Below are 26,735 nucleotides of genomic sequence, written 5' to 3'. Positions count from 1 at the left end.
AGGACCTCGGTTTAACTTCTCATCCGAAAGACAGTGCTGTTTTCACAGCATAGTGTTGCCGTCACTAGGCCCCACACAGACCACAGGGTAAACACCCCTGCTGGCCTCACTAATACAACTTCCAGCAGTAACCTTAGTTTTCCCCAGGTGGTCTGCCATCCAGGTACTGGCCAAGCTCAACCCTGCTTAACTTCAGTGGAAAACCAGGTGAGAACTGCAAGGAGATATGGCTCTGGCAATAGAACATACATAGCAAAAATGAGCATCCATATGTTACTTAAATGTAAGTAAGTTGCTCTGTAAGTGATCACAAGTGTGGGGAAAACCCTCCAGAACTATTACTTTTTAACATTAGACAGCATAGTTGTAAAGTTTCTTACCAAAAGCATATGATCCACCAAAATGTCTCTGTTCTGCACTAAGAGAAAGAAAGAACACAGCAAGTGAGCACACATAATGATTATTATTGTTAGATTAAGATATACTCACATACCACACCATTAAAGCTAGTGAAAAGAGGGGATGTTTTTGTAGTAGATATTTTCATTCAGGCACGGCATGTTAATTACAAGATCCCTATTGTGAGCTTGTGTCTCTGAAAAGATTCATAAATCCCAACACTATATTGTGATCTGATTGGAATAAAACTAGAAATTCATCATATAGTAAAAAAAAAAAAAATACAATGGACAAACACACACGCACACACACACACAATCATTGACTGACAAAGTACAAGGAGGCACAATCTCCTACATGCTTCAAACGCATGCATACTCGCAACATATGTCTTATTTTTCACCATCAATGAACTGATCATGGTTCGAGAGCGCTGTGTGACACTCAGCTAGAAAACACCTATGGAAAACACATCCCCACCCCACCCACCACTGCTCGCCTGTTGCCTAGATACTGCCGTGCTACGGTGCACGGCTATTTTCAAACTTTTAAGTGAGTCCTCTGTTTACACATGTGCGGGTGTGTGTGTGTTTTAAAATGAAGCAATTCTATTTCACCATTCCCCCCAACTCTCACAAGCAAGCAGGTAGAGTGAAATGCCAGTACTTATGTTAATGTATGTGTCAATAATGTAGCAGGAAAGTGAATATTGCGTGCAGACTGAATGTAATTAAACGGGCTGTCGATGTCCACTTGCCAAGTCTGTTTATTGAGTGCATTTGCAATAAATCGCATGGCCATAAAAATTCAGACAACGCACTCCAGCCAAATCGGCTTTAAACACAGAGCCGTTACAGGAAAGAACACAGCACATGAATCTGCTTCAGTCAGATTCATTTTGTATTTGGCACAACGTTTGGTGAATGTATAAGCAGTAGGTGAGTTTGAGTGACAGGAAGAGGAGACGACACTGGCCCAGACCTCTTCTTCTCGACCAGTTCTTTAACTCATCTCCTTCTGTTTCCTTTCTTATCGGCACTGTTGCAGTAACGTGACGCGACACTAGCGTGAGACAGATAGAATGTGGGTATCGTCTTTTTCACATGCTCTGTCTCTCTCTCTCTTTCTCTCTCTCCCGCCTTATCTGCAGTTTAGTGCTGCTCAATGGGTGATAAAGCTGGTCAACTCTCCGGTGTGAAACAATTTCACAGCTGCTGAGATCTGCCCAAATGTGCCGGCATGCACAGACGACTGGAGAGGAGAAAGCACAAGCATGGCCAAAACTGGGGAGGCATTTCAAAACGCAATCTGACACAGTCTTTTAATGAATGACGTTGAGCACTGTTGCCAACTCACTGTTCTTTTTACAAACTGTTTAAAAAGAACAGTTACCATTTGGACATTTGTTGCATAGCTAAAGTCTATTAGTTAATTGGAGAATTGATTGTGTGTGTAGGGCTGAATGATAAGGGCAAAAATGAGAATCACGACTAAATTCCTGAACATTGAAATAACAATTGATTATTGAGGCAGATTTTGTCATTTAATAAATGTAGAAATGATTGAATGGAAATAAATTGCTCCTTAAGTTACATTCATTGTGTGGATCGTAATGTGAAATATAATCTCAGCTACACAATCAATAAATAAATCACCCAATAAATAAGCTAAACATAGCATGGAAGCACGACTATTAAATGTTCAACCAAAAGTTTCTAATCATCTAATTATAAACATATCTACATTTTCCCCATGTAGTCTACACTGCAAAAAAAATAAAAATTAGTAAGGGAAAATACACTCTATGGTCAAAACACCTGATGGACACCTGACCATCACCTGACACTCATACATGGTTCTTTCCCAAACTGTTGCCACAAAATTGGAAGTATGCAATTGTATAGTATGTCTTTGTATGCTCTAGCATTACAATTTCTCTTCACTAGAGCTAAGAGGCCCAAACTTGTTCCATGACAATGCCCCTGTGCACAAAGTGAGCTCCATGAAGATATGGTTTGCCAAAGTTAGAGTGGAAGAACTCATGGAAAGCATATAGCTCATGGAAATCAAAAATCCAGTATCTCAAAATATTAGCATAAAGAATTTATAATACAGAAATGTTGGCCTTCTAAAAAGTATGTTAAATTATGCACTCAATACTTGGTCAGACTTCTTTTGCACGAATTACTGCAAAAAGTATTGAACGCGCTAACTGAAATGTATTTAATACTTGGTGGAGAAGGGGCGCATGGTGGCTTAGTGGATAGCACATTCGCCTCACACCTCCTGGGTCGGGGGTTAGATTCCGACCGTGGCCCTGTGTGTGTGGAGTTTGCGTGTTCTCCCCGTGCTGCGGGGGTTTCCTCCGGTACTCCGGTTTCCTCCCCCAGTCCAAAGACATTCATGGTAGGCTGATTGGCATGTGCAAAGTGTCCGTAGTGTATGAATGGGTGTGCGAATGTGTGCCCTGTGATGTGCTCTGTGATGGATTGGCACCCTGTCCAGGGTGTACCCCGCCTTGTTCCTGTATAAGGAAATTAATGGGCCGCAGTATTCAGGTGTGATTTTGGCCCATTCTTCTAAGCATATTGTCTTTAAATCTTGTTCAGTTGGATTCAAGTCAGGTGATTGACTGGGTCATTCTAACGCCTTGATTTTTATTCTCTGAAACCAATTGAGAGTTTCCTTTGCTGTATGCTTTGGATCGTTGTCCTGCTGGAACGTCGACCCACGGCTCATCTTCATCATCCTGGTGGATGGCAGCAGATTCTTTAGAAGAATCTTCTGGTAAAGGGCTCCATTCATCGTTCCTTCAATTATATTAAGTCTGCCAGTACCATGCGATGAAAAACAGCCCCACACCATGATACTTCAAACTTCCAAACTTCACTGTTGATATAGTGTTTTAAGGGTGATGTGCAGTGCCATTTCTTCTCCAAACATTGTGTGTAGTATGACAGTCAAAAAGTTCAATTTTGCTCTCATCTGAACAAACTACACTCTCCCAGTATTACATAGGCTTGTCCAAATGAGTTGTAACAAACTTTAAATGAGCCTCACCATGCCTTTTCTTTAGTAATGGATTCTTGTTGGGTGAGCGTGAGCAGTGGAGTGCATTGCCAATTGTTTTCTTTGTGATGATTGTACCTACTGCCTCCAAGTGTTTCTGGATCTCTTTCTGAGTGGTCCTTGGCTCTTGGGCTACTCTTCTGACAATTCTTCTGACTCCCTGGTCAGAAATCTTGTGGTTGTGATTGTATACAATCCTGTGCATAGCCGGTTGATGGCAGTGATGCTGCTTCCACTTGTGCATAATGGCCTCAATGGTGCTTACTGGAAGATTCAGAAGTTTTGAAATACGTCTGTATCTGATTACATCAATACATTTTGCAACAATAAGGTTGTGAAGGTCTTGGGAGAGCTCTTTGCTTTTACCCATCATGAGATGTTTCTTTTGTGACACCTTGGTAACAAAAATCCTATTTATAGACCATCAGTTTACTAACTCAGCTGATATTAATTTGCACAGATAGGAGGTATAATTACTTACGGATTTCAGCTGGTTCCTTGCCTTGCCTTACCTTGCCTTGGAGAACTGCCGTTTCTTAGCATGTATTTAGCATGGTATAATACTTTTTTCCTGTGGCATTCCCCTTTATTACACATAACTTCATTTATGGACTTTAATTTTGTGAATTCTTTATATTTACGGATTTCTTGAGTTAGTGCTGATGTCTGGTGAAAATTTCATGTGAATAGCCTCACTGGAAATATAATTATTGAAAAAAATGTTGACACATTCAATGCTTATTTCCTTCACTGTATATGAAAGTTCCACCTTTTGAATTAAATTACAGAAAAAAATGTACTTTTCCACGATATTCTAATTTTTTAGTTGCTCCTGTAGTGTATCTTAAATGTAGTCGAATATAGCTTGTATTTACTTTTTCAATTACAGTGACCCAAATTTAAGATTATTAAAGTTAATTTTAGATCTTGTTGTTTGTTTATTTTACTAATTTCAAGCTTGAAATAGTCGGTTTCTATTGGAAGATAATTTTGCACATTTTAAGCATTTCTAAAAAGAAGCATACTTACCTACCAATATGAACATTTAAATTGAAATATGTAGAATAATTTAATAATTATTAAATTATCTTTATTAATTTTAGGTTTAATAATCTTATGTTTGTTTTATAGTAATCATATAATAGGAAGTACTGAACACATATGTCTACATTCAAGATTTTCATTTTCATTTGCTAAGATGTAATTTATTGCAGTGTAAAATAAAATTGTCTCCAATTTGCTCAAAGCAATTTGAAAGCAGACTTTTGGCAGAGTGTCCTGTGTTTGGTCAGCTACCAAAAACAATTAAAATGGAATTTAATGAAAAAGAGCCAATAAAAATAATATCTAACATAAGGTAATTAGCTATCTAAATGCATCAGTGTTACATCACTGTGAATTTACAAGAAAATTCAATAGAATATGTAAATGTATTTGTGTATTGGAGAGCAGAACATAAACATATTATTTCTAAGTTATTTCTGATGGTCATTTGTGTATACTAAACATGAAAACTAACATTCTAGTTCATATTCTATTGGAATAGTTTCAGTTTTAATCACCTAAGCTGACTTAATTCAGAATATGAATCTATTACATACATATCTGGATGCACAATATGGATGTTAAAATATGCTCGTTTTAATATGTTATTGGTTGTATGGTAACTGATTCATAGGGACTTGTACAGAGGATGCTCTATATATCTGATTATACTGTAAACGTGTGTAACTGTTGATTTGGTGAAGTTTTCTATGAGGAGACATATTTTGAATTTTTGGTAAGGAGTCTCCAGTTTCAGTAAAAAATATAACTTTAAGTTTCCTGACATCTGAAAAGCTTTAGGGTTTTGTCATTTCTCAGTAATATGACAAGCTGCATTTTTTTGACTTATTAACTTCAAGAAAGAATAAAAAAGAGGCTTCTAAGGAGGCTGGTGAGGAAATGACTGTTTATAGCTGTTATAAAGGTGATGATAACAATAACTTACCATTTCGCAGACGTTCCACAACATTAAACCTAACTACAAATGAATAAAAACGATGTGTTGTTTTTTAACTAATAAAAATATTTAATTGTTGTCAAATTGCTATCAACTCTGATTAGAACGCATCACACTACTGTGTCGTTTATAATTTTCATACAGCAACATTCCCCTTTGTGTTTTATTCCTTACATGAAATGCCAGAAAGGCCAGGAATAATAGCCAGCTTTAGTCCTTCGGTGTTAATGTATCAAAAAATATATTAGTTAACCAAAAGTCATATAAGGGTTCAGGTCAGCTTCATGTTTGTTGAACACGGTCTTCAAATAATGCAAATACTCTCACTGAGCTTGTAAAAGACTCAGCCTCGATTTGCAAGCAGCAGAAGACGACAGCTGTAATTATCTACTACTAGTGTCACTATTCATTTCCACAACAGGAAGCTCCAACTGAGCTTCATGATAAATGCAGAATTATCTCATTGCATATATTTGCTTATCAAGTGACGCTCTTAGTCTCTCCACTAGTCCGTGTGTCACGGTTATGAATTACACTCAGAGATGGTTGATCACGGGTGCCAGACAGGGTAGATTTATGTCTAACGCAGAACTTGCATACCATCATATTTCAGCAGACGCGAGGTCAGCAATCAGGGAGCTGTATCTGATTGGCTGGCTCGTTTGTATTACTCGTCTTTGGGCTGCTCAGATGGCAGCTGTTACAAATTTTTCTCTATGGATACAGCCTGTGCTGTTATTGATCAGCTGTCGGCTTTGCATGTGTACCGCAATCTGCCTCAGGTAGAGAATATACTGCTTTTTTTTGAGTTAATATCCTGCGTTTATCATTTTGACAACTTTGTTTATCATTAAAATGCACTGGACAAGATCAAGAATGAGTTTGTAAGTGTGATAGATTTTTTTTTTTTTTTTTTTTTAAATGCAGAATCGCTGATGCAGTTACCAAATAATTGGTCAAAAAAACATATCCAGTTTATTTAGAGTGAGCAGCTTCAAACTGCAACTGCAAAGAATGCATGAAGCCATAACTGCTACTATTCTCAGCAGAGAAAGGGCATGATGAGAAGGGAAAGGAGTGTTAAATGTTCTTTATTCAAACTACCTAAACATGGTGCAGTTGGAAACAGGAGTCAACCCCTATGTTGCAACTTGGTCATTGAGGACATTAGAAATAACTAATTTGAGACAAAGTCAATTCAATGTTGAACCTCTGAGTTACAGATTTTGTTTTCTAGTGATAGCTAACCTACTGTAATTGTTAGTAAACAGCTGGCTTGTAAAGCTAGTCAAACTTCATAATTTGCAATATGGTTGGATTCTTTTGATATTTACTGGTGTATTTTGGTAATGTCCCAAGATTAGATCCACATGAACAACTAACAAAAGTCACTCTTTCTTTGCTATTGTCTATGCTAAGCAGTTATGGTTGAAGATGTTAGCTGTGGTGCATTTCTACCCAGCTCACACCATAAGCTTAGCAGGTCTATGTTTTCCAGCTACATAAACTGCTGTCATTTGTTGTTTTTAATGCTTATAGGTGTTAAACAATGTAAATCACAGTTTTAGAGGTTTTGGAGAAATACTTAGTGCTCACAAAATGGGATCTCCTTTGATTAGCATTAGCTCTGTAGATTGCTGTATGAATGCATTATGTTGTGAAATGGTTTACTAAATTCTCAGATAGTCTTTTTTATATCATGTATTAGATGGGATGTAACAAAGTACACTCACTTTGTTCCTCTACTTAAGTCTAGTTTTGACTTTTAAAACTACATTAACATACAATAACAAAATCTCTTCTTTCAGCTCAGTACATTTTCAAACACTACATCACTGCATTTCTCAATAATCATATATTTGTCTTAACCAATGTGCATCAATTAAAAAAAGTTACACATATGTCCATAGAGAACAAAAATTTCCATGTCCAAAACCTGTCTCAAAAATAATTATCAAACATTAATTTATTATCAGAATTGTAAACCTTTAAGGTCTGGTTTGTTTACATAAGGCCACAGATGTTTTTTTAATGAAAAAAAGAAAAATAGTAATTATTTTCCATATACTATATGCTAAGCAGAATTTATTTATTTTATTATTACAGTCTTTGATATGTCAGTGATTAACAACAACATTCATTCTGATGCATTCCTATTTTTTTGCAGTGTCAGATTTAAAAAAAAAAACCCTACCGCTCATGTCCATAAAGGACAAAAGTGTCCAGGTCAAAAAACTGTCATAGAAATATTTTTTTTTTTTTTTTTCCACTTTCACTGACTTCGAAACATTCTAACTACAAAACATTCATTCATTTTCAGAATTTTTAACTCTTTAATGCCGGTTTCTTTACATAATGTAAATATCTTCAAAGCTCTTTGACTCATATACATGGGGTGGGATTTGTGATTTCCAGTACAATATAATTTCTTACTTTCTGACTGTTCACACACACAACATTTTCAGTACACACATGCAAACCAAACTCTATCCATACAAACACACTCACACAATTATAGCTGCATCATTTATTCAGTTGGTCTGCAGTGCTCTATAATACAGCAGAATCAGACAAAAGGAAAAGCATGTATTTTCCCCAGAGGCTAAACCTGAGAAAATAGTGCACATTTCAGAAACTTTTAAAAAAATTCAATGTTTTGAAACCTTGTCAACAAAATAAAAGCCTGTTAACACAGAATGCGTGATTTTATGCTTAAACACCATGGGGATTAAATATTACAGTGTGAATAGGTTTCAATGGGGACATTTTTGTCCTTAAGGTCCTGAGTGTAACTATTTTGTTTACCTAGTTTAAAATAGATTTATGAAAGCAAATGAGGGTGAAATATTAAAATTCCAATGAAAATACACACCTTTCGCAAAAGTTAAGCTGTTTGCATTAACACAGACAAAATGTTAAAATAAATAAATAAATGAAAAGATAAAAATGTCCATAAGGACGCACAAGGGTTAATCCATAAATTGACTTTTTAGCATCAGACACCTTAAAGGATCTAAATTTTTTTAAATCAGATTTATCAGAAAAAACGAGACAATGGTAGTTATATAATAGTATAACTTCTAGCTAACGTTTAGCTAGTTTGCATAGCTTGGGTTGTTATCATACCTGCTAGCATTTGTGTGATTTTTGTTAGTTATCCTTAGCTACATAGTGTTTACTCCATGTTCCTTAGTAAAATAGCCACTATTAATTTATTAATTTACCATCAATAACTACAGCTAGTGTGTAATTTGAAGCAGCCATATTTTTTTCTTTTGTGAATCTGTATTGTACTTTTTTCTTTCATACATCATTGACAATTTTCAGTTTTCAAATTTAACTTGCGTGAAATATTTAGAATTTGTACCACCTCTGACAATCTGTAATATGAAATCTTTCTTGGACCTTGGTGGAAAAACGAAATTTTTTTAAACGTATTTGTAAAAGTATATTGTATAGAGCTGCAACAACTAATCGATAAAATCGATAATAACCGATTATGAAAATCGTTGTCAACGAATCTCATTATCGATTACTTGGTCTGCGCGCGACATGGGGGAGATTTACTCAATACGTTACTTCTGTTCAGAAAACACGCTTCGGAGAGTAAATACTAAAGTTGTGTCCCAAATGACGTACTATGCATTGTGTACTCTGCCATCTACTGTATGGAGTTAGAAAGGTAATGTTATCTCAAATATATCACTAGCGGTTTTTTACTAACCAGAAGTATAAGCTGCTTCCTAGTCGACAGCACATGACGTCATATGCACGTAATGCAACGTCGCTAGCTTTAGCAGACACCCAGTCACCAATTATGACTTTCTTCAGTTTACTGTTTGTCAGCGTTACCTTTTATTCCCAACATGACCTCAGTCCCCATCAGACAGAGGCGAAATCGTCACGTGACTGAGGAAGAAAGTCCCAGTATTATGTCCCACAACCCTATATTCCCCATAGAAACAGCACGCCAAAATCACCATTTTAATTTGAACATTTTTAGGCCTTGAAACAACTTATAATAATGTATTTGTGTAATATTACTTTGAAAATGAAGCAGTTCAGTGTTTTTACTCCACTTAGAGCACAATTCTTAACTAGAGAAATGACGAAAAATGCTCGCTAAAATCTTCATACTCATTTAGAAGTACCATACGAGCATCAGCGTGGTAAATGCCTTTGAATAAATTCAAGTAAATAATAAATAAATAAATAAATAAATGCGTTTTAGCACCAAAAGTCAAGTTTCTGGTGGTAATCAGACCAGCAGGTAGTGTTTTCATGAATGCACAGAAATGGTCCCGTTATGACTCCAAACCCCTGCAGTGTCAGTCGCACTGGTTGATGCTGAAGATGAAGACGGATCAGGGTCAAAATCAGGAGAGTTTGCGTCTCTATCAATTTCAGTTTCGGTTTCAGCATCGCCTGAACTTTCACTGCTGTCACTATCTAGAATCCTCGCTCTCGCCTGTGTAACTGTGTATGTTTTCTTTTTTTCACTGTTTTATATGTACCTGTGTTCACTGTAGGTGTAACTTTAGCTGGAACACGATTAGCTTTTCGCTTTGGCATTTTTAGTTCACTTGTACTATTATACCAATATTCACACTTGGATCTTCATCGTAATGCCGGCGTAATAACGAAATCACGTCGTGACGTCATGACGTCATCAACCTTCTGGGTTAAAAAATAATAATTAAATAAGTAAGGAATCACAGCAAAGTAATGCCGGTACACCGGCCTTACGGGGATAACGTTTACACTGTAAAGCCACTATATCGGCCTTACGGGTATTTGGCATAGACGACCAAGCCGGTATATCGTCCTTATGGGAATAGATCAAAGACGGGCAAGCCGGTTTTTCGGCCATACGGGGTAAGAGGGTTAAACACAGTGCTGTGTTCTGCCAGTATCAAACAGTGCTGCATGAGCACAAAGTTATGTTTATATCCAAAATGCTCCACTGTGTGCAAAGGGTTTGATGAACTGGTGCGAGTTGCTTAAAAGGTTTAATTTAATTCCAGTTTATTGTCATTATATGGTGTATTTGCGCGCTTGGAGTGTAAATCCTGTTGTTTATTATAACGGAAGTGATCTATTAGTAACGAGGCCGCGTTGCTGATCATGCACAGTGTAGCCGCGCTGATACATAGTGATAGCGCGAGTAAGATCTGTAATGTCTAATTAAAACACTATGATCAAAAGTAAACACAAGTAAAATAATATTCCTAAAGGCAGCGAGTAACAGAAACCACAAGGTGCAGTGAAAGTGAGTTTTTATTATTAATTTACGACTGTAGTCTATTTCGGTGTGTGTGTATATATATATATATATATATATATATATATATATATATATATATATATATATATATATATATATATATAATTTATTTTATTCATTCATTTTAGTTTATGTTGTATATAAGTATTTATACATAATTTTTTTATGGCTGCACAAAAAGCACCTAAATAAACTACAGTCCTAAATTAATAATATATATTCTGGTGTGTGTGTGTGTGTGTGTGTGTGTATGTGTGTGTGTGTGTTTATTGGGTTCTTTACTGTTTTAAACAAACAGTTATGTAAAGTTTAAATCTGAAGTTTATATTTGTAACACTCAGTTTGTGGATTTTATTTAAAATAATAATAAAAAAAGGGTATTGAAAGTTTGCCCCGACCCCATCTGATTAATCGTTTAATCGAAAATGATAATAATAATAATAATAATAATAATAATAATAATAATAATAATTGACCAACTAATTGATTATGGAAATATTGTACTTGTACCTAATATTGTATTGTTACTTGTAAAGACCACAGTACATTTTACGGGACAGATGTGGTGTTAGACTTTTGAACAGATTTTGGTATTGGGCTTGTTTCTGAATTGGCCATTTTTATTGACCATTAGGCGGCTATTGTCTCACAGACCTGGTAACACTGGCTCTAAATATCCATGCAGGCTCATCATCTCTGTTTCCTTCAGACCCTGACTCTCAGGGCTGCTTTAATAAACCTAATTAGACCTGTGTGTCTGCTACACAGCAGACAAGCTGTCATGGTTGGGAAATAACTTCTGTCCAAGGAACAATCAATTCATTCTCTCATTTCCACCCCATATGGAGCAAGCCATCAGCTGCTTCACCTGAACAGATCAAAAACAAATAGTTCATTTAGCAGAAGGATGATAAACATAGCTGATTTAAAGCAGGTTTCATTTTTCTCTAGCACCAGTGCCACAGTGTGAGACAGAATCTGCAGAGCTCTGAAGTTCCAATCAAAATCACAGCGTGAAGTCTAACATCAAGAGTTTCTCGAGGAAACTAGTACAACAAGGTCAAGCAGCTTCCATGTCATTTGCCAAACACTCAGTTTTGTTGTGTAATTACCAGTCAGTTTCAGGCTGTGGTAAAATTTAGAACTTGTCAGGTCAAGATGCTAGAACATCAGATCACAAGTTAAAGAGATTCACTGAGAAAATAGTTTGATGGATTCAGGAGAGGATATTTAGTAGACTGTGTGACTTTGCCTTGCCCTGCTGGAAGAGCTAAATGTCCCTCAACTTTTTGGAATTTTCCCCATTTTTTGAACTGCTACTCATGCTGTACTGCAGAGCAGCATAACACGCTTGGAAGAAAGCGTTATCTGTCCTCCACATACATAAGCTCACACACATCCACAATTAGCTAGTTTCGCTGTGATTGACAGGTGAGAGAATGCTACCCCTCCCAACCAGCCAATTGACCCTCAACTCTTAATTCTTATTCAGAGCTGATATTGAATAGCATGTTCAAACTTCTTGCATCTAGGGACTAGTTTCCAGAGTAAAATAATTTCCAAAATCTTCAGCTAATCTAGACTTTAAATCAGTGGTCACCAACCCTGTTTCTGGAGAGCTACCTTCCTGAAGACTTTAACTCCAACCATAATCATGACCACCTTACTATCTAATTATTGCTTTAAGAAGTTCTTGATCAACCAAAAAAGGTGTGTTAGATTTTGGTTAGATATGAAACTTGCAGGCAGGTAGAGCTTAAGGAAGAGGCTTGGTGACCACTGCTTTAAAGTATAAAAGTCGTATAAGGTTAATCTTTTACAGTGTAACATTATGTTATGGGTATAAATGTTTAAATGGTTCTTCCTTCCCTGTCTTCTTTCCTGTAGGACTGACTGTGCTACAGAAAATCCTGGACACAGCTGCAGAAAAGAGTTGGCAGGTGACATCCATCAACTTTGATACTCTTACAGAGGCAGCCTTCATTAACTCTATCCAGGACCTGGACAGCAAAAAAGAGCACAAGATCATTCTGGACTGCGAGCTGGAAAGACTTAACTCCATTCTTAACCTGGTGAATTTGTCTTTTTATTGATGAGCAATGATAAAAACCAGTGAGATGTGTGACCTGCATCTGCATTTGGCTCAGTGTATTGAATTACTGTAGTTGTGAAAGCTTTGCTTATGTTCGGTGGTTGGATGTAATATTTATATGCTTATGGGAAATCTATTTGAAAGTTAATGGTAGTTTGTTAGCTAGCTTAGTAGCTAGCTGGTGAAACATTCTTGATAATTAGCATGTTTGTTTGCTTTCTATGACTTATTATAAATGAGAAAACTTTACATTGACAGTACATGGAGACTCCTTGTAAAGATAAAAAAAAGAAGAAGAAAAAACAAACAAGCATGTAATTGTTATATTTTGATGTTTTATTTGCATTTTTGGAAGCAGTTTTCAGTGTGAGAGCTTTGTAACAGTCATAGGTAAAGCTTTTACAGACACTGCATAATATTAAGTGTAACTATAACAAATCTTTAATATGTTATTATTTGAGGCATAATCTTTTGATTAGCAAAAAACTATCCCACTCATTCATGTAATTATCCAATCAGCCAATCATGTGGCAACAGTGCAATGCATAAAATCATGCAGATACAGGTCAGGTAAGTCACATCATTCATCAGAATATGGGGAATATGTGAGCTCAGTGACTTTGACTGTGGCATGATTGTTGTAACAGTCTCTAGAATTTATAAAACTGGAAGTTTTGCCGGTGGAACCACCTTGTTAATGAGAGAGAGAGAGATCAGAGTAGAATGGCCAGACTGGTTCAAGCTAACAGGAAGTCTACAGTAACTCAAAAAATAGTTCCTACTGTTGACATAACCAAAAATGAAAAAAAAAAAAAAAGCAACCTTATAATCATATAAAACCTTATAAATGGTTTCATATTATTTTGTAATATACAAACTCATTAAATGAGTATGGAGACATTACGAAGAAAAATAAAGCATGGAAGGAAGTAGCAGAGCTCACTGATGTGAGATAGTGGCTAGTACGGCTAGTACAGCTTGCTCTGATAGTTCGCTGGACAGTGATTGCCCATAAGAGACAAAAATCCATGTGACACGAGTGACTTGTCACTTGCCAGTATGAATGTATGATTAAAAGGATAAATTCTCCTGTTGCCTCTCTTAAAAAGCCCAATCAAATCACCAGTGCTATGGACCATGTAATGCCGAGAGTGAACTATCTGACAGTAAATTTAAAGCTGGTGATATTACTGTGAAGGGATTTGTCAAACATAGTTGCCAGATTCCCAGCCACTTCTTAAACTTTACTGGCAGAACACAGTTGTTTGAAAATCCCCTGAGATTTAGGAGTATGAAACCGTAAAGCAGTCAAACCATGATCTTTTCCTATTGATGTTTGGAGACCAGAGCCTTCATTCAGTTAAGGCTTAAAGATGCCAGAGGCATACTATAGCTCACAGGTGTGTGAAGTCCTGGTGCACATGTAGTCATTAAGGCCCATAATTGGGGTTCCCATGGTGACAGATGTCAAATCGCACAATATCGCACCCACCCAGGGAGGGATGGAAGACGTGCAATTAACTGCTAAAAAAATGGGACTAATTAGTTTCTGTCTGGGGAGCCTGCAGAGATTTAGGCTATAAACAACAGAATGTTGGTATATGCGTATGAACATGTGTAATGGACTGTTTTATGTCTTGCTTTTCAGATTGCAGCGCAAAAAAAGAATCTGAAGAATTATCACTTTATCCTGGCAAACCTGGTAAGTGAGGCATGTTATCTAACATAACCAGCGGCTGTGTGGAGTGTAACAGCCTTATCTTTTGCACATCACCAAATCGATTCCAGCACATCACCACCATTTTCTTGCATGAATTCCCCATCTCTTTTTTTTTTGTCTGGTCAGAACACATGTTCTTTTAAATGCAGAACACAATGCAGACAGATTGCTGACTGCCTGCTGAGTTAGAGACTTATCATCCCTACTTCTGCATGGAAAGCATCAATGTCACATGTCTTTTTATCTGCAGATGTGGGAGTATTGGTGTGAGGGTGTAGGAGTGGTGGTAGATTGTGATTTGTTTTAAAGCTTGTAGCATATGATTTTCTTTTCCTCTGGTGCAGTTTTACTTTATGCAACCCCTCTTCAGATCTGAATAGTGCTAGATAAGGTGTCACATTCAAATAGACATTGTGTTCATTCACTTTGTTCACATATCTGATGAAACACCATGTGACATAACAACACAGGGGATGCAGGTTTCACAGCAGGCCATGTGTCAATATCATTAGCCAAATGGTCTTGAAGGAAATGCAAATCACAGTGAAGAACATTAAATCTTTTTTTTTGTTCCCTCCTTCCTGCTATAAAATGTTTTAATGCAGTATTCTTGACACAACAAGCTATGGATAGTGTACTAGTGATTCATTATACATTCAGAAGCACCGCAAAACACAACTTTGATAAATTTGCATGAATAGTTGATAATTTCTAATTCCATACCTTTGGATGTGTTCCACAAGTTAAACTATTCCCATGAATATGAAGCTCAGCTCTCCTGTGTGTCTCCCATTTCCCCAGTTTTATGGGGCTGAACAATGTCATGAAAATTCTCTTCTGCTTCAAAATCCCACTTTCTTCTACTGGGAAAATCAATATAGTTGGGAGCTACAAAGTGAAGTGACCTAGTGGTTATTTTTTAATAAGTTGTGGCCAGTAAATTTATATATTGAGACCAGTAATTACTAATTGGAGGCTATGTAATAAGTATTGCATGGCTACGATATACCAAAGTCATGACCATGAATTGTTATGAACTAATAATCTTTTCATTTTGAAACTTCACTTAAGGTGACATGCATGGGGTAATGATGTATTATAAATGTCACAACTCCAGTGATTCCAGTATGTTATTATGTATCATTCTAAGATTAAAGTGAAGTTTAATATGATCAAATCTCCATGCTTTGGTGTCTCTCTCATTTGGAAATACAATAGTTGTTATGAGTTAAGTGCTTTGTGGCCACAAAATAGATCTTGTGAATATCTTGGCCTCAATATATTAACTCATGACCAAAAAAAAATTGTAAAAAAATAACCACCCTGTCACCTTAGTGAGTCTGTAGGGATCAGTTAAATAATAATAAAAAATAAAAAAAAACAAATGAAAAACCCAAACCTTTACAGGCCCCACATCACATTTGTCATATGCTGCTAATATCCACCTTAAAGTCCCCATGAAATCAGAATTGAAAATTGTGTGGCATTTAATATCACTATGTTAGCCTTAACGTTATCTATAAGCTAGTGTGCTCCAAAACAACGACACATTTCACAATTCACATTTAGAAATTCAAAATTTACAGACGCTCTCTATCACCAATACAGATCAACAATTTTGATGACATCATTTTGCACTTAAGCTTCTCATCAGATTTTCTGTCCAATCAAATGCTCTCTAGAATCTGAAGTGTCCCTCCCCAACATTATAAAAATCCATGTTAATAACGCTCAAGTACAGCTTAGCCGTGGCTGTGAGGTAAGCTAAATTGGCCATTTAAGAAGGGGGTTGAGCCACTCAATATGTCCCGCCCAACTTCCTGTTTCAGTGGAAATTTCATCAACACATTGAATAACTGCACATTTCAAGGCACTTCACTGGGACTTTAAATAGCATACATTTAGTGCATATACTTGTAGCATGTAACTTAATAACATATACCTTTAGTGCAAATTGGATGTACACATTAGGGGTATTCAGTGAGATGTAGTGTAATATTAATGTCCATATGATGTACCTGAAAAAAATAAGCAATTGGGTCTCTCTACAGATTAGAAATGTGTGTTTTTGAGGCAAATCTGAAAATGTCGGTTTGTCACATTCAATCAATACATAGAAATAAGGGCAAAATTGAGCGTACATGTCTTTAAGACTATATAGACTATATATAAGAATTTGAGCTGAGTATGAATGTCTTCAAGTGGTAAGAAGGAAGTCATTGGCATTCATAAATATAATTAGAATTTTTTATTTTTTTTTACAGAGATTTTAGATAGCTTGCTAAATGGAGCTGACCTGACAGGATTTATGTTTGTAGATGTCCATAATCTTCACTGCTAATACAAGCAGGCTAGGTAACATGAACTACCTTGACAGGATTCCTGAGAGGATTTTTCACTCTTGATAAATGTAAATGTAATTGTTTAGTATCATAACTGCTGATGGCAGCTAGATGACTCGCATTAGTTAACCTGACGGGATATTGAATAAAAAATGTTGGTGTAAAAAAAATTATTAAGAAAATGCATTCAACCAAAGAAATGGCCATACCATTGACATACTGTAGACCTTGATCTTATCAGGAAAAGAAAATCAAGATCTGCATAGGTCACACATTTGAATTAGAGCAGGAAAAGTTTTAGCACTGTTCAGTAGTCCTAACAGGGAATTTGGACAAACAGTCATGCAGCCGCGACAAGCTGTGAATTCACAAGAAGCATCGTGATATTCATAATTGGGCTCTGTGATAGGAGCAAAGAAACCGTAATTCCACACGAACCACATAATTGCACTCAGCAACAATGAAAAAAGATATCAGCCTATAAATAATGACGATAATAAAGGCTGCAAGAATGCAACACTTTGTGAGGGAGAGAGACCCATGGGGTACGTCTGATTCTGAGCCAGTCACATAAGGAATCCCACACACAAACACACACACTGAGCTGTTATTACAAGAAGGCTAAAGCTTAATCGACACACTTAATCAGTATGGAAATAACCATATCGTAATTTTTTTAAAATCTGACCTCTGATGTGGTGAGCTGTGCACCTGCATAGCATTATGCCATTCAGTGCTGCAGAGCCATATTGATTAATTTTTATATTTTATAATGTCCATTTTCTCTGGGACTGATTCTAGTTCAAGCTTATTCCTTTCAACCTTAAGTAAGATGGATAGTAGTGCATAAAATATCCATTATGAAGGCTCAGAGTTAGGAGCTATATGTATTTGTGTTTGCCTGAACCGCTGCAGACTCAGTTTTATTTTCTCTGAAGAAATTTATCTCTAAAGACTAATGTAAGTCCTAAGTAGGATTAGTCTACATCTGCTCTACTAATAGAATGGATTTTACTCTGTCTAAACCTGCTTTTCTTATTATTCAGTGTTTAAAATGTCCTGTGGGCTTAACTTTAAATCTTTAAATTCTTACACATTCTTATTGGACTTTAAACACCAGATTTTTGATCAGTAGTTTAAATAAGTGCTTCTTATTCTTTAGTCCACTTAGGCTACCTTACAGGATGGTAACTGTCACTGTGCACCCTGACCCCTCAGGAAGACCCAGCACTTCAGACAGGATTTTTTTTTGTACTTTCCACTGTGATTCACATCTGAGGAATTCAGTGAGATTTAATGTACTACTAATAGAACTACTACTATTGCTGCTACTACTACTACTACTACTACTACTATACTAGTAATATATATGTATGATGTAGTAACCCTGACAAAAAATAAAGCAATAGGGTCTCTCTGCACATCAGAACTATATAAGAAAACCCAAACTGCAGAAAGGATTTTTTTTGTTCTAGGCTTTCCCCATTCATTATAACACTTGACAGTATGGGACCTTGTTTTGCCAGAAATTTGTCCATTTTGCTGTATTTTTATGCAGCTATCACCAGCCTGCATAAGACAGGCCACTGTTCTGATAACGTTTCCTCTTCACGTCGCAGTTCCCATGGCGACAAAATCATGTGGTTGTTTTTATTTTATTTTATTTTTTTAGACCTGCTTCATTCCCTGTCCTGTTGGTTTGCTGCCTGATTGTGTTCACGTTTTCTGTGTTAGTCTTTAGTTATCTATGTATACCTTGTTGTGTCATGCATTCTTGTTAAGTCCAGACCTTGTTCTTGGTAAATAAAAGTGTTTCCTAGTTATGTGATTTCCTGGTTTGACCCTAGTTCCTATTTCATGCTTCAGAGAATGATTTATCCTTATTTAATGTTGCCTGCCTGATTATGATTTTTATATTCACACCAATAAAGCTTATACCAAATTTACACACTTGTGTTCTGCCTTTCACTGCATGTTACAATTACATTACAGCTAACTTATTAAGTTAGTGCAGAATGGCTGTAAATTGTAATTGGTTTGCATATAATTAATTTTTTTTTTATCAAAGAAAAGACATTAAAGACATTTTTTTTTATCAAAGACATTAATGTTATAATGTCTGCAACTTTTAACTCATACAGATTTTTATTTTTGTCTGAAGCAGAAAATGCTAAATTACTAAGCAGAGGTACAACTAAGCAGAGTTACAAAGTAGAGGTACAACTCTCTGCAGCTCCCAGTCTGAGAACAGCTGCTTTAGTATAGTACTTAAATTATACAGTATACAGTACATGCCTGTATTTTTTCAGTTGAAAGTCGGATTGATGTGATTTCTCATGGCTTTGATCAATTTTGCTCCAAGGGCTTTCTGGACCTGAATTTGACAGAGTTCAGGAAAGGTGGTGCCAACATCACAGGCTTCCAGTTAATGAACTACACAGACCCCATGGTTAGCAGGACTATAGATGACTGGCTGGACTTTGACAGCAAAGACCTGAAGAGCCCTAAGAGGAGACTCAAGGTGAAGAACAATATTATCAGTGAGGAGAGGATTTGCAGCAAGCATTTACAGATATTGATTAGGAACATACAGAGCTGGGTTTGTAAACACAATGTATGTGTGACTTCACTGATATTTATCATAGAAGTCCCAGTATCTAATTCAGCTTGGCGGGGGGGGGGGGGGATAAACCAATGCTAAATTCACATTTTTCCAGACAAAAAAACCCCAACATTGTTAGATTAAGTTCTGGTAACTAGCTACAGAACCCACAAACCCACCTGCTAGCTAGCCAGCTAGCTAACATAGTTGATATTGGACAAATTTTCTGGTCATTATGATATATTTTGATAGTTTTGGTTGCTATTCAATAAACTGGTGAGAATATGAGAATGAAAATAAAGCCTCAAGATTCTTGAGTCAAATCCTACTTGTGTTTAACAAATTTGAGCTAGTTTACTAGGTAGCTAGCTTTGTGCTAATGTTACCTACAGTTAAATATAGTATAATGGTACAGAGGCAGCAAGAAATGTCAGTAAACACTAGCTGATATCCAAATCGATGTTGTGATATGTCAGGAACTCAGCAATTTTAGTCAAATAATCTATCCTTTTTTTTTTACTCAATCAGTTTTGCTTTCAAATAAAGGGTCTTATTTCTGTAGCATAACCAATGTGGCCATGGGAAGTGTGGGGGGATTGTACATTAAAAATATTATCCAATGCTGAAACCATACTACTGATTATAAGGAAGTATAAACCATACTACTATAAGGAAGTATAAACTGTTACTTAAACTACACATTTTCCCAGCTCCAGAATGACTTTAAGATACCAGGTATCTGTCAACTGCACAGTACAGTAATTTTAAGAAGCTCTAGCTTGTCCTCTTGTTGTTGTAACACTCACTGGTGTCTCCCTGCATTCACACAGTACACAGGAGCGCTCACCTATGATGGTGTGAGTGTCATGGCCACTGCTTTCCAAAACCTCAGGAGGCAGCGTATCGACATTTCCCGGCGAGGGAATGCAGGCGAATGTCTGGCCAACCCCCCAGCACCATGGGGCCAAGGCATTGACATCCAGAGAGCCCTCCAACAGGTTATACACACATACACACACACACACATACACACTCACACCTCATTGATTTAATCACCACCCAATTTAATCAGTTCTTGGACAATCATATATAAAGGTGTGGAAATATTCATGTTATTATAACAGTACAATATTATAGTTTTCAGTCCTTCACATTCTCAAAGAAAACATTAAATTTATGGTACCACCACAGCCGTAGTGCTATTGTTATATTTAAATAAATAGATTTTTTGTTAAGAGGGCTGCTTTAAGCCTTCAGTATTAAACAATCCAGAAATACTGCTTTCTTTGATTTTTCTATAACCTAACCTATATTTTTGCTCTCTGTAGCGTAGCATAACATTGATGATATAACTATTCATTTTAGTTTTTACCACTATACAGGCAGATTGTTATTCCCCTCCCAACTTTTTTATACAGTCATAGGGTTTGCATACATTTAAGACAATTTTTTTAAATTACTTATACCAATATAATTAATGTATGTTTCACAGTAACGAAATAGATCAAGTTAAATTATTAATGGAAAAAATGATATTGTTAAAAGTTTTAAAACATTACATTCCTTTCTGAATGCAACAGAAATATATAAAGAATAAAACATGATGGCATTGCATGTCCATTATACCACAGTGCCACTGATTTGCCAATGAAAGTATTTTTTAAAATTAATCTATTAATGAACAACACATCATTTTTAACCATTTCTAATTACATTTGATGTTGTGGAATGCCCATGTGACAATTTCATGTCACCACTTACCTTATATTATAGCATCTGTAAACAGTTGTTTTGTCACCAGCCTCTCCAAAACATGGCTTGTCATGGTACAGAGAAACTGGGAAGCATAAACAACTTTACCCTGAAGACTTTCCACTTTTTGGCAGAAATCTTACTGTCTGTTACTATAAACTGACACTGGAGACTCCTTCCATAAATGTTACATGAACGTCTCTTTAGAGAAAGTCTCATACTCATAACATTGCCTTTGTTTAATAACAACATATTTTTACATTTATTGTTAGGCTTAGATTATATAGATAGTCCCTCTGAATAAGATGTTACTACAGAAATGATAACGTATTAGAACAAGCACATTAATATAAACCTGTGATCTGAATTACAGCCAGCACTACTGTCAGAGTCATGCTGTTATAGAAAATTAATCAAAACCTTCAGAACAATCATATTTGAGAATTCAACAGCGCTGGGGTAGAATTTCTGAAAACTTGCACACCCTTTGCCTGTATAACTGCCTTTTTGGTATCAGCCTAGAGTCTTTGGATCCTCTCAGGTGTAATATTCAGTCCCTTTGTAGCCCACAAACTGTACAATCTTCCTGAACATTACAGAAACCTATTTTTCTGTTGATTCGTCTTCATGATTTGGATTGTTGACTCGTTTAAGGATACACCCACATTTCATTTTTAACATCTCAGAATGGTCAATTTTTCTGGGGCAGTACAAATTTTTACACTTGAGTGAAAATATATGTTACTCTCTAGGTACAGTTTGAAGGTCTAACAGGCCACGTCCAGTTCAACGAGAAAGGACATCGAACAAACTTTACTGTCAGCGTACTGGAGCTTGTTCCGAGTGGACCCAAGAAGGTAAATAACTGGTTTCCAAACACCTACACAGTGACTTCTCTTTTCTGCTTGTTAGTAATCGTTACACACTACACAAAAATACATATATATATATATGTTATTTTGTATTTCATTCTTCGACTTACTCTACTCTAGGCTCACACTTGCAGTCCTATTTGTAGCTGTGCAGAATATCTATGTACTTCCTTCAGCTGCCGTTTCAAAGTTTGCCAGTGCAAGTGATTAGCTGTAGCTAGAGCCTCAACCTTATCTCAGGAACACAGCGAGAGTGAAGTGTTAGTCACTGGAGGGGTGAAAAGGGTGTGCATGCATTTCCAAGTGCTTTCCCTTCTTCTTAAGCCTCTAATATGAATATTTATCATCCTAAAAATAGTTCCTGCGCTGTTCCTTTATTCTGTCTGCAGGTGGGCTACTGGAACGAAAATGAGAAGTATGTGAGCACGGCGACGTACGCCCACACACTCAACGAGACATTCGGCATGCACAATAGGACATACATTGTCACCACCATTCTAGTAAGTGGCTCTTGTCAGCTTCATTATTTCTGATTTAGACAGAATGTACCATTTGAGAGCTTAATATAGACAGGATCTAACTTTTTGCCTTTGTGTCAAATCATAGGTCATGTTCCTTGCTATTAACATGTCTCAGGCCTCCTGCGCCTTGTTTTCTATAGCAGGTCTAGAGTTTATTTCACTGTATGACAGAGTGGTCTGTCCTGTTACCTTCTATTTACTTTTCTTTGATGCCTCTAGCGGTGCCTCTTACTGTGGCTGTGTCTCATCAGTGAAGCGAATCGCTCAGTATTTCTTGACTTACTGTGCTGATTTCCCTCTGTATGAAGGGTGCAGCTCTCCTCTGAGGGACTTATTAGTTAAAAATGTTTGCTAGTAGCAGAGATTGCCTGTCTGGAGCTTGCCTGTGTGTATTAAAGTGAGGCAGAAGGAAGCTTTTTTTTTTTTTTATTGGCATCTCTGCCAATGGTATTGCAGTCTGCAGGTTTGAATCATGATAGAAGACAACATCTATCTGGTCTCCCTCAAGTCCTGGACTTGGCATTAGAGAGAATGGCTTTTCTTAAGGCTTTTTTTCACCAGTCTACTGCCAGTGAAAATTGGGAAATAATTGTATTAAAAGCAAGAAGAAAATATCTATACACCTATTGTTATTCTATTCATGCAATTACCTAATCAGCCAATCATGTGGCAGCACCGCAATGCATAAAATCATGCAGAGACAGGTCAAGAACTTCCATTAATGTTCACATCAAACATAAATTCCCCAGGGAAACAGGGAAAAGCCACCAGCATTGTGGATGAAACCCCTTACACAAATTCTTCACCCTCCTGCTGTCTGGAAAAAGGTACCGCAGCATTCAGGCCTTCACGGCCAGACTGTGTAACAGTTTCTTCCCTCAAGATGTCAGACTCCTCAATAATCAGAGACTGGACTGGACACACACAGACACACACACACTCTAAACCGAATACCATCACACTCCCATTGCAATATTTGCACATTTCTGTATTGTCTGTATTTTTTGCTGCTACTGTACTTATAAAAAGAATCGTATTTAATTTCTTGTCACTATTATACACTTGGCTGCTACTGCAATAACTACTATACCCATATTTGGGATAAGCTTATCTGCTGAATACTACAGTAAGTCATAGCATGTTATGTTTACATTTATACCATTTTTAAATTATGTTGTTACTCTTTGGCACCTATCTTTTTGCACTACCTGTTATATCGGACACTTCCACACTAAAACTGTGTTCTGTTCGGCGACAGATTGTCACTTACTCTGCCTGTTGTCCTGTTTTAGTAGTACTGTACTGTCTTGTGTTGTTATTACACGTTTGCACGTGCACGTTATGTAAAAATGTGTAGATCTTATTTAGTTCTGTGTCGTCCCATGTGATTAGTGTGTTTTTTGTAGCGTCATAGTCCTGGAGGAACATTGTTTCGTTTCACTGTGTACTGTACCAGCTGTATATGGTTGAAATGACAATAAAGCCACTTGACTTGACTTTATTTGAAAATAATGATATCCGAGAGACTTTGACCACATGCTTATTGCTGCCATGTTTTAATATTTCATAAACTGCTGGTCTTCTGGCAATTGCATCAAACATTTCTAGAGTTTACTCACACAGAGGTGCCCGAAAATCAGTTTTCAATTAAATCTCATGTTTTGGTTGACATTTTTGCTCACTGTGCTTGCTCACTGGTTACTTTCATCAGTATTTACATGCGATATTTAATGTACAGCACATATATTCAGTGTGCGGCATATTAGAAGACAGTGAAATCTGGTTAATATGAATTTTAGTAAAGGAAGTTTAAAATCTCGCTTACAAATACAATTCCTGATTTTAAAAAGCTTTGAGCATAATTTATATTAGATTAAACTCAGTTACATAAATGCCTAATAAATAATTTACTGTGGACCTCAATATTTTATTTGCTCAGAAATACGTTTCATAACCATATTTTTGCTAGTACATTTAAAACTAATTTACTTGGTGCCTACAAATATTAATAGTGTATTAAAATGAAACTAATGTACTAATGTACTATCTCCAATTATACATGTATATGCTTGTATATCAAACGTGAATATACTTAGTATACTTCTTAGTATACCAAGTATACTTAGTCACTTAGTATAGTTCTTGTCCTGTAATAAACGTGTAGTACACTTGAATGAAGGGTTGGTTTTTTTCACGAGAGCGGCTGAATCCCGTCAAGTGGTGCAGCTGCCCATTAGCAAAAGAACACATGTTCAAATCTATAAGATACCTCAGCCATCCATGGCTTCGTGGCTTCGAGTCCATACAAAAATAATTGGCCCTGGTCTACGTCATCTTTTTGAGTGTTGAGTGCCTGAGACTGTATGATAAGTGCACCCAGACAGAACTGGCGAGCATGCTGTTTCGCACGGGAGGAAAGGAAGAACCCTGCTATCTTTTTTTTTTTTTAAAATAAGCTGACCGTATTTTCTAAGGGCAGTTCACAGCTGTTATTCACAAACCCCCAGCAGTCGGGCTCATCCCTCTATTGGAACAGAGAGCAGATAGCTTTAACTGGATGAGTGACTCAAGGGCCAACAGTTTTGCACCACACACAGGCTAGCAGGAGGATGATAGAGCAGTATCTTCCCTTACTTGTTTTGCAACCAGCCTCACATGGCCCTCATAACGAGCGGAAATCCATCCGTGGCCCGCCGAGGATGCTATTCTGCTCATTAGGAGCACAGTTTGCTGGCCTTATTCTGTGTTCGGGGACATTACACATCCTCATTTGCAACAGACCATCCCACACGATTTTACACAGTGAGCATTTTGACAAATCTATTTCTCCTTAAAGTGGGTTCATCACACGTTAAGGGTGCTGCTGTGTTAGAAAGCATGTAGTCAAATTGGCACGGATCATGAACATCTATATTCACTGCATCCTCCACCCTCAGGAATCTCCGTACGTGATGCTGAAGAAAAATCACGAGCAGCTGTCAGGGAACGATAGGTACGAGGGATACTGCGTGGAATTGGCTGCCGAGATCGCCAAACATGTGGGCTACTCCTACAAGTTGGAACTCGTGCCAGACGGCAAGTACGGAGCCCGAGACCCTGATACCAAAATGTGGAACGGGATGGTTGGAGAGCTGGTGTATGGGGTAGGTTAAACAGCTGAAAGTTTTTGGATATGATTTAATATGAAGTTCTTGAGATAAGGAGAACTCTTTTTCATGTACAGTCTGATAAACTGCATATTGGCATGTGGGCATGTTCTGGGTGATTTCCCCCAAAAAATCATTAAAGAATATCACATGCATATAAACAATATTTGCATTAAATGTTAAATGTTCTTGGTTAAAGACTAAAGAAAAAAACTGGAACTTCACACATCCACAAAATCGTGCATCAACTTGAATGTATAAATGAGACAAGTATAAAGGAGAAAAGACACAACAAAAAACAAAAATATGTAATGAATGGCAGATAAAAGCGTGTAGAGAGTTCGAGTGTTTTGTGCATGAGGGAAATATGAATGAAAACCCTTTGACAGGCTCTTTGAATGCTATTGGCATCGGAGGTGAGAACATTTATTGTGCAGAAAAAAAACCCTTTACTGCAGTAATATTAAGCCGTAATTTTGATCAACTTTAATAAAGTAAGGGTTTAAATTTGTCTTCAAATGGCGGACACAGGCTTATTCAAATTTACGACCCTTGGGTCGTATAAATTTGCACATCCATTCGCCATTCCAGGCTGCATTAAATTACACTGTGGGTGCCACTTAAGTCTGTTTGCATAGACTCTACCTTGTATATTGTACATGTAAATTATAATGCCCCCAAATGAGTATGTATTATAGCAAACACGCAAAATTTATACGATATTCAGATTTGTTCATGGAAGTTATAGAATTCTGTCTAGACCATGTGAGTAAATCAGCTTGCACTTGCCTTTTTTGCAAGTAGGGAGTCATTTTGATAGCTTGTGACGAAAGCTTAAGACAAACGCAAACCTGTGCAAACCTTTTAGAATGAAAATTGTTGTGTAGAAATCATCCAAATTGTTCTTTGCGCAAATCAGGGACACATACTATCT

General features: G+C 36.8%; 1 protein-coding gene across 4 annotated transcripts in view; it reads left to right on the top strand.

Moving 5' to 3' along the window:
• Positions 1–26,735, top strand: part of gria1b (glutamate receptor, ionotropic, AMPA 1b) — a 100,284-nt gene that overhangs the window by 30,378 nt on the left and 43,171 nt on the right. For all 4 annotated transcript variants that reach the window (XM_017493447.3, XM_017493448.3, XM_017493450.3 and 1 more), the window contains exons 4-10: positions 12,642–12,826; positions 14,495–14,548; positions 19,271–19,429; positions 20,341–20,508; positions 22,015–22,119; positions 22,524–22,634; positions 25,592–25,798. In XM_017493447.3, coding sequence (XP_017348936.1) covers positions 12,642–12,826; positions 14,495–14,548; positions 19,271–19,429; positions 20,341–20,508; positions 22,015–22,119; positions 22,524–22,634; positions 25,592–25,798 — 989 coding nt within the window. The remainder of the gene's footprint in view (positions 1–12,641; positions 12,827–14,494; positions 14,549–19,270; positions 19,430–20,340; positions 20,509–22,014; positions 22,120–22,523; positions 22,635–25,591; positions 25,799–26,735) is intronic.

Source organism: Ictalurus punctatus, chromosome 18 (genome assembly GCF_001660625.3).
Source record: "Ictalurus punctatus breed USDA103 chromosome 18, Coco_2.0, whole genome shotgun sequence".
In the NCBI taxonomy this organism is placed as follows: domain Eukaryota; kingdom Metazoa; phylum Chordata; class Actinopteri; order Siluriformes; family Ictaluridae; genus Ictalurus; species Ictalurus punctatus.
Note: the sequence above shows the minus strand (reverse complement) of the source record. Positions and strands in the feature narration are given on the sequence as shown.